Below are 13,195 nucleotides of genomic sequence, written 5' to 3'. Positions count from 1 at the left end.
TTTGTTAATTATCTCAAGCTAAGGTAAGGTTTTTTTTATTCAATCAGTGCATTCAGAACTTTATAAAGGTCTTATGTTGAATGTTGTATACCTTAACGGGAAAGCATTCAATTCGCCAAGGAAAGTCCAAAATCTGATAAAAATCACTTTCGATGTGATCACCTTGGTTGTATCAATAATATATTAACAAAAAGCTCAAAAACCCAGGTGGGTTTCTTCAGGTGGGTCCAACCCGAAAAAACCCGGTGGGTTTTTTCGGGCTGGGCCCACTTGGGCAAACCCTGATCCCAGCCGAGAGAAAACATTCCCTATGAACCTAATCCTCCCCGTGCAAAGAATAGGCATTTCAATAGTCGAATAAAATGTAATGCGATTACATTTTCTCTGCTCTTGCACTACATATTCGAATATTAGAACAAAGACACGTTTTTAGTTTGACTAAGACAGTGACTACAGCCGATTCATCTGACTCGGCACCCGGAGCAGTTTAGGAATCAGTTCCTCGAAACAGTCAGTTATTACGAAGAATTCAGTCCCAGACTACTCCAGAGAATAGAAACATCTTTGGCAGCTGTTTCCCAAACTGTTCCGAAAACAGATTCAGACAAATTACAGTGAAACCCGTCTACGTTGGCCACCATTGGTTCCATCGAAAAGTGGCCAACTTACAGAAAATAAGTGATTTGTGTATTTTTAGAATAGGGCTAATAGTATTGCTTGATTGTAAAAGTTTAATAAGCAGTGGCACAACAGCTACTTATAAACAATGTATATAGAATAATCAAAAATATACAGTACTAGAAAATATTACTATAGTATGTTTAATATATGTGCATACCTCTCTTCCTAAAAACTAGTCTGGTACATTGGATTATTCGAATTGAAAACACAACAACACAAACAATCATGAAATAGAAGCGTATGTACGCAGTTTATTGAAATTGATATTATTGCACACTGAGTTATTCAGATTGAAAACGAGAAAAGTTGTAAATTTAGAAAATCATATACAATTTATATGACTTCTTTTCAGTTATTATTGAATGGTCGTTCATTCTAGACTTATTTGTTTTATCCTATTGGCAGATATGCAGATTCTAATATTGTAGTTAACTACCTCTTGTTAATAAGCTAGAATAGTTTCCCTCGGAGCAAAAGATGTTTTGAGAAAATCTTGAGAAAAATGACAACCAGCTTCTAAACTTAATCCAACTATCCATAATCGTCAACTACAATATTCGTCTCAGCTAAGGTTTTTTCCTTTTAAAAAAATAAAAGACGTAGAAAGCTTATTTTCGAAAGTACATGGGGTAGCCGCCTCCCAAAATCCCCTGGATAAAATAAACCCTATCGAAACATTTCGTAATTTCAAATAGCACAAGTGAAAAATCAAAAATCAACTGAAAATATCACTCTCCAAGTGACAAACCAACAGGAAATTTACGACGCCACAAATAACATGAAAAATGTAACAAAGTATTCGAACCATGAGTTGACAATCTCGTTCTACAATTCCTGTTATAACAAACCAAAAAAATTAATAAACGTCCACCCTTGTCACACTTCGGAAATAGCTGCAGACTTCAACCGCAATCATTACAAGTTTTCTCTAACTCAAACAACATAATACCACAAAGCGAAAACAATGTCTGAATCTAATGCAGATTTATTTAGAAAAAACGAATTCGAACTCTTAGCATCAAATTCATTCAACGGCTTTTCAATTTAATTTACCAACATGCGCTTGCACGAATTTGAAACCAGTGCATAAACCTAACACACTGACACAAACAAACCACACAGAGCTATGAACAGCTGCCATCACAGTGGCACACTACTATATGACTACATTGAGGACGGACATCTATCGGAAAAATAGGAACTACCACAAACTCATCTCTCAATAGACATCGCACCAACGCCACAGACAGTTCCGACAAGTGATGGAACACACAAGAATCGGTTCCAGCCACTGTCACAGTCAAAGTAAAATATTACTCAAACACCTGAGTCACTAAAAATATATATCTAATTTCTCTACACTAACGACAATCAGTACTAAAACTCGTCTTTTAATTGTAAAATCTATTTCACGAAAGGAAATTGACAACAAGAAAAAAACTTTTTTTAACGATCACTTCCAATCTTTTAGCTCTTCAAAACAAATGACATTTTTATATTTAAAAAAAAATATATCACTCAAAGCAATTTTTTTTTCTTTATCTCTGGCCATTGAAGTTCAGGTACTATTTCAGCATTTGTCTGGCGTAATTTGAGGGAATCTGCAGTCTCAACCCCTGGCTCAGAGATTTGGATGCTTTGTGCAAGAAAGGATTTAATCCTATTATATATATTACTCACTTCTTTGTTACTCTACAAAATGTTTTACCTCCTTTTTGAAATCGAAATATAACACGAAACCTTGTTGAACTTCAATTTCCTCGTGTGACTTTCTGTAATTTTACTTTTTGTTCAACGTCTCACGACTAAGCACAGAGAGTAAGAAACATAATAATGAATTGGTAATACTAGAGCTAGTAAAGGGGTTTATCTAATTCGTAGATTAAGACTGTGCGTAAGTTTAAAGGTACTTAAAACTGTTTATTATGCACAAATTTACAGTCATTTAAGTTACGGAACGATACTTTGGGGTCATCAATCCTCCATTAAAAGCCTATTGAAAATACAAAAGATATGTGTAAGATTAATGCTCGGTCTCCCTAGTCGTGCACATTGTAGGTCAAGCTTCGTTAAATTAGGAATTATGACAGTACCTGCAATTTTCATATACCAATGTTTGCTTTACATCAAGGAAAACAATCATATTCACAATGAGTTATGGTACTCTCATACGTATCAAACTAGAAACAGGAACCGTTTAGGATTATTCAGATGTGAATATAGTAAGACGCAAAAGACCTTTTACTATATGTCAGTTAAATTTTATAATTTTCTTCCTATATTTCTAAGAGAACTTCCATTTCTGGCTCTTAAAAAAGAAGTACAGAAATTACTTATTAATAATTGTATATATAGTGTTGAATTTTTTGAACTCAAAATTGATAGTTAAAATATTTGCGTCTGTTATCCAGTGATCTTTGTTTATATTATGGTATATTATGTTATGTTATATATGTAACCCTGAAAATTGCAACTTCTATTTCTGACGATTGTAATACATCTGATGTTCTCCGATGTTTCTGCAATAAAATTTATTATTAGTATTATTATTATTACTGGCATGACGAAAGGGAGAGGAAATGGAAGAACCCGAGAAAATCCACGCACACGCTGCTTGTTCAAAACGGGGGCTGGGATAGAACCAGGAACCTGAGCCACTGCGACCCCAGTAGAGAATTAGTTTCAGATGGACAAAAATACCATGAGCGTTTAAATGTATTTTAAGTGGCCTTCAATATACATACAAAATTCAATAAAACCCAATTAAACCTACAGAGCTGTTTTTAACAAAAAAAAAAAAAAAAAAAAAAAAAAAAGTAAGGCTTTAGACTGAAAATCTGCTGCAGAAATTTCACAATTACAGACACTATAACTATTACAAAAATACGTCAGCTGCTAATGTCATAATAACATATATGTTAATAACTTTTTCAGAAGTGAACTTATACTGCAAATTGCAAAATTATCTTTGAGAATAAAGCGGACAAGCAGAAAGAAGCTGGAATCTAGTTCGTTAGTTGGCACCCCGAGGCGGACTTACGGAAGAAGTTCGTTGACTGTGTTATAGTTACTTCCAAATTGCTGAACACAGCTAAATATTTATAGTAGATTGCTACGTAGTCTGTATTGAGGGGGATTAGAGGCTTGTCCCCTCCCATCTTAACTACGTCAATGTCACTTTGTAAGCCATTTTTCCATGCTTTTGTGGTTTTGATTGTCAAGTGTGAGCTGACGCTGGTGAATTGGATACTCGACATTTGGGCTGTGTCACTGGACCACACGAAAATCAAAGACCAAGATGTAGTACATTTGCCTACATTTGGTCAGAATACATTACGTAATGTTACAACAGGATAAGTTAGGTTCAGGTATAAGTAAATCACCTTCCAAACAGAGGCAAGTCAACTTTTACAATCTGGAATACAAAATTATTTGCAAATAAATATGGCGTTCGGATGAAGACTATCAATAACTACAGTGCAAAAACCAGAAACCAATGTGTGCTAAGTGGACACTAGAAAACACGAACGTTATGTAAACAAGTCTGCAGGGTGAAGCTGGTAGGCCCGTGCGGGTGCGTCACCAATGGTGGGTACATGCATGAACGAGGGTAGTGAAAACAGGTGCGTTTTTGCCAGTTTCATACTAGTAACGCTCCAGCTGTAAACATTACATCGTGTTTCACAATTTGAACCACTGACGTTCTTTATTTTAGTATAATTTTATAAATCTCAAACACAAAGTGTCAACCTTAATATATACGCGCTATTTCCATACTACATTTCCTACCACTAAATCATAAATGTACCTGTCCGCCAAATAGCCCCGTCCCCCCATACAGTGCCGCTTACATCATCAAAATCAGCCTACAACAACCACTTTCTTAACTTCAACTACCCCCTCACCTAACTCACTCTCTTCGTCAGACCAAAAATTCTAACACATCCGGCAACAGCACTTAACCTGGATAGTGAGACAATGATTGCACAGAACTTTTGGAGGAATATCAATGAGAAAAGCAGGAAGGATAACGTCACAGCAGTGTTACAACTTTCCCCATTACTATTTAAATACATTTCGCTTCTTTTCAACAAAGTCTTCCTTCCATCTGCTAATTTCAGCGATTATCTTAAATGGCATTTGGCATCTCCCCCAACCCTGTGCAACACAAGTCGCGGCTTAAGTTTAGAGTTGCCCCTCCAGTCTGAAGGTGCCCTTGGACTTTGCAACATACAAAAAAAAGTGCTCGAAGTATTAAAAATTTTTACATTTCACTTGACTTCAGTACTCCGTGGGCTTCACAAAAATTTAAAAGGTTTTCTTCATTATTCTTGCGCATCCGTTACACCTGTTCGCCACACTCACCATATTTTACAAGAACCATGCTGCTGAAACCTTCCGCGAATGCTTCCGCATCCGGCAAATAGTACTAACTTCCACATATCTTTTCTCGCATTAAACATAACTATCCTGCCGAACTTACATTCCTAAACATCAAATAAAAACTTCAAATTATCATTTCTTACCTCATTTCTCTTGTAAATTTTCCTGATTTTTATAAAAAGCGGAGGGGTAACTCTAAACTTAACCCCAAGTCGCATTGGTTACGCCAATGTCCACCGCCGCGGATGCGCCTGGTCCTTAGAGACGCAACCCCCGCTATCGCTGAGTCACCCCTGCTGCACTCCTGCCCTGACTCGGTTAGACAGCATTCCCCCTAGCACAAGTTGGTTTGAGCTTCATGTACTAGCCTTTATACCATACGTCCACACTGCATTTCGACCACTAATCAGTACCAAGTGAACCAGGGTCACAGCCTAGCAATTTTTTTCGATTTCCGTGTGGTTCGGCGATACACCAGTAATGCTAAGATTACACTCAACTTTACATTACAGTTTTATTAAAATGAGTCAAAACTTTCTTAACGTTAAGCTAACCCGCTCTTATCCCTGCCCTATCCTACTCCACCGTACTATACTATACCCTTTTAATAAAGCAGACCTACTTATCGTTGCCCAGCTGAAGCGGGTACTGTAAAGTTCACCCTCTTTATTATAAGGGGGACTCGGGGGACGTAAGAGTGTGGGGTAAGTGGCATACAGTTAGAGTGCAAGGTGGTTACATTAGTTTTTGTACCTAGGTGCAAGAAGTACAGTAATGGCAATACTGATGTCAAAGAAGTTCTAGGTAAAGTTGCCTTGTTTTACTTATTTCACTTTCTTCAGAGTATTGTGCAGCTAACACAAAATTTTTAAATGTTGTCTGAAAGGGAAAAATTCCCATAACGCTACATATGGGTGATTCCACGAAAAAGGGAAATTTTCTGTCACGGGCATTTCTTCAAACTACTACTAGAAAGAATCACCTCATTTTTATTTTGTTTGGTAGTAACCTTCACAAAGTAGGTATGCCATGTATAACAGTTTGCAAATATAACACGAAACATACGTAAAAAATTAATTATTACCCAATTTCTCAACACCGTGGGCTGTCACAGACTACAGTTGACTGATTTTAATCAATAAATTACAACTGAAGTCCCAAATCAAACATCATTTAATGGTAATTAAATGGAAGAGAACACTTCAATGTTTCGGTTTTGTGGAAAGTAAACCTTTATAACGATTATTTTCGAAAGCTTGACTATGCTTCGTTTCTGTCACCTCTATTTCGTCTCAACCCCATGGCAATAGAAAAAATTATCATTGCTCTCAACAGATAGCATGGTCGTCCACATTGGCAACACCCACAAGAAGACAAGGCAGATATGTTTGACTGAAGAACAGAAAAAGTTGTGTGCACGTGTTAAAAGCTATAGGAAAAATATTTTTGTGTGTGGAAAGCAGGTGCGTATATTAATTGATACTCAACACCGTGGTATTTATTACTGAATGTATTTGTATGGTATATACCTTCTTTCCCTTGAGGAACCTACGCCTTAACGTAGGAAATTCGTACACAATTACTCACATGTACTGGTTAAAAAGTGGGCCGGTAAAGATAAATTATATTCGATTTTCTCAACTCCATGGTTCTCAACTCCGTGTCCATCTGAAAACTAAGGAATCCACGGTGTTGAGACAAGTTCACGGAGTTGATAATCCTATAGTATTTGTTATGCTCATGCTCTTCCAAATATTTGTTCTTTCAATATATTGATAGAAATAAAGCTCGTTTATGGTCTAGTGACTAGTATACTCGCCTTTCGTACGTGGTTCTGGGTTTGTTTCCCGGTGGAAGCCTAAAAATTAATGGTGTTTACTTCGTACAGTGAGGCAATTGAAAAACTCATTTGAGTAGAGATGTACTGAAACCTGATCGCGCAGACCATCGCAACGGTCGTAGGAGCCGACACGCTGACCACGTGTCATTCACACTCAAAGGCCGGCTGGTGGGTCCTAGCCCATTTAAGGAGTGTTTCGCGGAAGTTCATATTTGGGGCTGTAAGGTAGCCAGAGGTAAAACTTCAGTCAAGTCAAGATGGATGGTATCTGTTTTTAACTTATTAACGTCTCAATCTTATGATCAGCTAATTGTTTTCTTTTCAGGGATTGTCGAAGAGTCTGAGGGCAATGTACGGACAGTCAATTTTATGACGCGGATCGGGAGGAATTTCTTCTGACCTACTAAACCTGACGTTTAAAAAGCGTTGGCAGTTGTCATTCTGTGTAGACTAGAACAGCCCTTCCCTGTTTCCTCAAGACATTTCCTTCATTGGAGTGGAAAATGAAGGCTACTTAACAAAGAACATCGAATTATCCAAAGAAAACAGAAATGATGAGTGCCTTACACTGTCATTTAGTGTGCATTATACAGGGCGTTTCAAAACAATACCGACAACGTTTGGGAGGTGATTCCTAACACCAACTGCACGGTGATTCCTAACACCAACGGTATTGCACTTTCGACGTGTTGACTTGATCACACAGAAAAAGACGGTTTGCATAAGCTCAGAAAACAAATGAAGTAGACAATAGACAGGTTTAGTGACTACTTCATATGTTTCGTAAGCTTATGGGAAAAGTTTGTCCTCTCCATATGATAGTCAACATATTGAAAGCACAACAGTGGCGGATCCAGGATATGATCAAGGGAGGGGCTAAACCATAGTTTACCGCTTTATCCAGTGTAAAACAGAATTGAAGTCCATTTTATCCAGTGTATACCTCAGCGTCAAGGGGAAGGGGGGCTATAGCCCCTATAGCTCCCCCTTGGATCCGCCCTTGTATATATATATATATATATATATACTCAATTTTTGAACCTTCATTAGATATATTTTCATATGTTTGCAGTATTTTCTGGAGTATTTTTGTATAACAAATTACGTGTCATCTAGTTTGTTAGAATTTTATCCAACATAAGGAGAATAATTCTAACTTACAAAAACTATTGGAAAATTATTTCAATTTTTATGTAAATTATAAGCTTAATCACTTATAAACCAAAACTTATCACCCAGATGTATCACGTTTCTCAACTCCACAGCAATTTTCAACTCCGTGTTAACTAATCTCAACTCCGTGACCTATGGTCTCAACTCCGTGGGTGCTAAAAAGTTTATTATTTTTTATTTACTACTCCAATAACGATTCAGCTCTGCTGAACACCTAATTAACATGTACTTAGTAGTAGTAAGTGCATATGATATTTTTATCGAAATAGGCGACCATCAACGGAACAAAAATTTTCCAAGTGAAAATTTCCCTCTTTCGTGGAATCACCCATATACAAATGATGATAGTTATCTCGCAGCTCTCTCATTTCCATCGATCTTCGATAAATGCAATTAGAAGAAACTTATTTCAATATAGATGTAGCCTAACCAGTTTCAACTCATTGACATTACCAATAAAGCAATCAAACATCGATAACCTGGTAAGGCATATGAAGGTAAGCAGTTTAGGCACTGACGAAGCATATCCCAGACACAAATTAACAATAACGTTATTATTATAATAAAAACTGACTGTTTAAAAACTACAACACGCCAGCACCGAACTACTTCTGTAACAATCTTCCGATACCAACTAACGAAATACACCTTTAATATTTTTCAAATTATTAATTCCGAACAGTATGAAATGCTTTTGCTGTCATTTCTGCGGGTAGAAGCTTACAGGTACCTTAAATTTCGTTAGCCTGTATCCTCCTAAAATAAATAAAATTTCAAACTTATCTGAAAAGTAAAATTGCAATATCTATACCTGAACAGTAATAGTAATACCTGTGAAAGATAACTACTGACATTTAATCTCTCCCCCAATCTTACACATGGAAGATCTCCAGCGTCTTCACAAAATATAGCCGAGCAAGCGAAAAGGGTTAGAAGCCGTACAGGCTCTTTCTACCTTTATCACAATTTAGACAAGAAACAAGGTACCACCGGTACTCGATACGGGAGCTATCAAACAAGTTGGGTGAAGATTCTAAATGCAGAGCAGTTTTAATTATACGGATCCAAAGATTGTAAAATATAGAGAAAAAATAAGAAAAAGACTCCTTTATTCTGCGCATCTCATGTCTAGAACAGAACCCCTGCGGGGCTTCTAACCCGTTCCTACTACTACTTCTACTATGGATCCGCATAACAAAACTGCATCTAATGTAAATTTATATAATGGCACTTCGCCAATACCTACTGGCTAAATTATGAGAACTATTTTTTTTCTATTGTTCCTCAATTATCTACAAAAGTTTTTTTAAAAAGTCTGACTAGTCATACTTTGTTTTTTAAGGTAGCATAAATAATTAATAATTCTTATACATCATTCCGAGGATACATCTACCCATGTGGAATCCAAACTTAAAATACTTGTGCCGTCAAGGAAGAATACACCGCAGAAATTCGAAATTTTGAGAATAACATGCATTACTTTAAAAAGAAGTAATATATTGGAAATGAACTTGTGCGTGTCGTGTAACAACACAATCCTTTATTTTCTATATATCGTCTTTTACTTACTACTGCTGTTTTCACTGCCATACTGCACGAAGAATATTACACGCAAGATCTGATGTCCTTTCCTACTGTACAGTTGCAGTTCGTACTCCGTAATAGTTCAAGGCTAAATGTCAAATGAAAAACGAAGAGAATAATGAAGAATGAAATGCGCGCAAAATCATTGTTGCAAGCCATAATCAATATTTCCAACCCTTGGATACAAAATATCAGTCGAACTCGAAAGCGCTCGAAAAGTATAAAACAAACAATCCACAAGCATTCTAATGCAATATCTCAGCGATTCAATTAAAGAAATGGTGCAGAAAGGACTTTACAGGTCGTTTTCTATAAGAGGAATTGCGTTCCTTGGTGCAAATTTACTTTAGGGGATCTTAAACGTTATGGTTACAAATACGGAATTGGCGTATACCATAAAAACCATTGTCTAGGACAAGTTTGGGCTCACCTTTCGAAATAATTGTTGAAAATTATAATTCCTTCACTAACATACTTCTTGTTGTCCTCCAAAAGATCTGTGCTGGTTAGCATGACAAGATTCGTCTCTGCGTAGATCAAAGCTCAGGGGATCGCTAGAAGTAATTGTTAAAAACTTACTTTTTTGCGTAATAAATCCACCGTCCAGACTATGCCATAAAATTACAATGCAAAAACTAAAATCAGCCTGTGCTAAGTTGTTGTTATAAAGTACGAATGTTACATAACCCTACCAAAATACCAATTGAATTTATAAAGAGTAAATTGGACATTGATCTAAACATAGAACATTTGGACAGGTCACATCGTCTCGTAATCATAGGCGTCTCTGGCGGGGGGACGAGGGAGTCGCGTCCCCCCAATATTTTGAAGTAGAAAGGTAACAAATGGAATCAAAGATAATAAATAGGTTGGGCTAGGTAGCACCATTTTAATCACTTTCTTCGATGTCCCCCCAAATTTTACATGCCAGAGACGCCAGTGCTCGTAATGAAACGCAGAACCAAGGCTGTTGTAGATGTGGTGGTTGAAGGAAACAGACCTTTAATTGTGAAGTTTGTATCATATTGTTACAAGGAATGAGCATGGAAAGCCAAAAATAAATTGAAAGGCAGCAAATTCCTTATCACCGAATCATTTACCACAAAACGACTGGCCTACTTCGCCAAGCTAGGCAAGCAGGGACGTAACTACTATGTCGCGAATCCCCGCAATGAAAAGGGGCCTGACACTTCCAAGGGGGCCCTTTACTCTAGCCTCCTAATAGGTTGAATCAACTTGCTTTTCAGTTTTGTATTAGTCGGCAATTTCTTCCACCTCTCCTTTTTTCAGCTATCTTTGGGAGGCTTGTCAAACAAATCGCGAATAAAAAAGAGGGAATGTCGGTTCGGTCGGCTTTTATAGGCTACATATTTTCCTTTGGCGGGTTCACAGTTACATTGTTGTTTTACAATTTAGATCTTTGCGTGATGTAGTATCCACATTTCCCTTTTTGTTTCCTGCCAATATAACTCATCTCACTGGTGACGAAATTCTGACAAGGACACAGATACTTCAAACAACTTACAGTTGAGATATTGGTTTTCGTTTTCGATGGAAGTAATTTGCTTGAGTGTTCAGAATTCTGTGTTTGACCTAACACCGCCTTTACTTGTGAAATATAAGTCATTGGCGTCTAGCTTATTACCGTGTATTTGTTGTTTATGACACTCCCTGTCTCTGCCAGTTCTGCGGAGAGGTCGTTCTCAAAATTGAAATTAATAATAATAATACTAAAAGCTATATGAGAAGCACATGGGCCAAAATAGATTAAGTAATCTAGCTCTGCTCTTAATAAATGCGGAAGAAACTGACAAAATGGATGTACGGGAGTTAGTAAAGGATTTTGCTGACAGGAAGACAATAAGGAAACTATAATTATTCAATTAATTCCTGTTACTCTTCATGAAGACTGACGTCACTAACCGCAAAGAGGTAACCATTTACCATTTTGAAGCTTATTGAATAAATTATATGTACAACAAAGTGGTTTCCGTTTATGAGTATTTAGGGCTAGTAGTTCAATACATTTAATTCAATATTTACAGATACAGGGGAGTAGGTCCACAACCAGCCACAGAGTTTTGGAGGGTCATGAATATGTTAGAGGGGCATAAGTCATTAGACCTAAAGATTCTATTACAAATTACTAAATTGTGTTTTTGTATTAATAATAGCATTTTATGTTAAGAACTGGAAGGGCCACGAAATGTTTAGGGGGCTACGTCCCCCTAGCCCCCTCTGGTTGCGCGTCTGCAGGGAAGTATGGTTATTTATTATATCTATCATTTCACACTCAAAAAATGGTATTACGGCGGGGCCCTGGGTATTCTCTTGCAGGGGGCCCTGGATATTCTCTTGCAAGCCCTTGGGGTCCGCAACACTTGGACATCAGATGGCAAAATTGCCATTGTTCTGAAGAACCAGAAGCATTATGTCACCTCTGAATGACAGTTGCTTAACCTTATTAGTGACAGGGGGTAGGAAACTTGAACTACGCCACTGTGTGAGCGAGTCTCGTATATTTAAAGTAAATGTGTAGTGCATTATTGGTTGTTCCTCTGTTTGATATATAAGAGAACATGAAATAGGCTATAGACGCAGAACTCCTGGGAAAATACTATTGAAAAATTGCATAGCAACGTTCTCGTGTGTATCTTGTATTTTCAAATCAACATTTTTAGTCACCCAGTTCTTGGTAAGTCTCTTCTATATGTTTCTTAATTTTTACATACATTATGCGTTTCTTATTAATTATTTATATTTTATTCAATTGTTAATAGTACTTGAGTTTTAGCATGCCACAAATAGAAAAACTGACCGAGGTAGCAACACCGACTTCTACTTCCACAAAAATATTTTCGCATCTACTCCGCCCCTAACGGGACATGTCACTTTCCACCCTCTCTCTCCCCACCCTTCTTCCCCTTTTACCACCGACTGCACATGTTTACTGCCACAGACAAAGGATAGACAAAGGATATCCTTTGTCTGTGTTTACTGCAAACAGAACTGGTAAAACCAGCTGCTGGGATAATCGTAAATGCCATTCGCCTCAATGCTCAGTTCCCTTTAAGTTCTTTCAATGAATTTCAAACTATTGTTCTCCCACAAAATAGTATGCACCTGATTTTGGTATCCGAAACGTTGGCAAAGCCAAGTTTGAATAGTAGCCACTATGAGTTGCCAGGTGTTCATTTCATAAGAAATGACAAAGAGGCGCTGGTGGTATTGGTATTTATTTGAGGGATGGTATTTACACAAACATTCTGGCTATGTCGCAACAAGGTGTACAGACCGCCAAAAGCAAAATTTTAAAAATTTCGAAGATGAGATTTCACTTACCCTTTTATGAAAATTGTTTAGTTCTCGATGATTTTAACATGCTAAAGTCAAAGTGTGAAAGTGTTTTTTTTTTTTTTTTTTTTTTTTTTTTTTTTTTTTTAAATATATTATCCGGCCTTAACATTTCAATGTGCGCTCTAAACCCCACTTTTCATACTGCTACATCGCATTCATTATTCGATCTCATCTTAA

The 13,195-nt window shown here is 37.1% G+C and overlaps 1 protein-coding gene across 2 annotated transcripts in view; it reads right to left on the bottom strand.

Annotated features, from left to right (window-relative positions):
- LOC145671295 (carbonyl reductase [NADPH] 1-like) overlaps positions 1-9,800 on the bottom strand; it is a 212,240-nt gene extending 202,440 nt beyond the window's left edge. For both annotated transcript variants that reach the window (XM_081740262.1, XM_081740261.1), the window contains exon 1: positions 9,647-9,800. In XM_081740262.1, the coding sequence (XP_081596388.1) occupies positions 9,647-9,667 (21 nt within the window). In that variant the 5' untranslated portion in view covers positions 9,668-9,800. The remainder of the gene's footprint in view (positions 1-9,646) is intronic.
- Positions 9,801-13,195: the final 3,395 nt, after the last annotated feature.

The sequence above is a fragment of the Thermobia domestica genome, chromosome 15 (assembly GCF_964235325.1).
Source record: "Thermobia domestica chromosome 15, izTheDome1.hap1.1, whole genome shotgun sequence".
Taxonomy (NCBI): domain Eukaryota; kingdom Metazoa; phylum Arthropoda; class Insecta; order Zygentoma; family Lepismatidae; genus Thermobia; species Thermobia domestica.
This window is presented reverse-complemented; position numbering and strand designations above follow the sequence as displayed.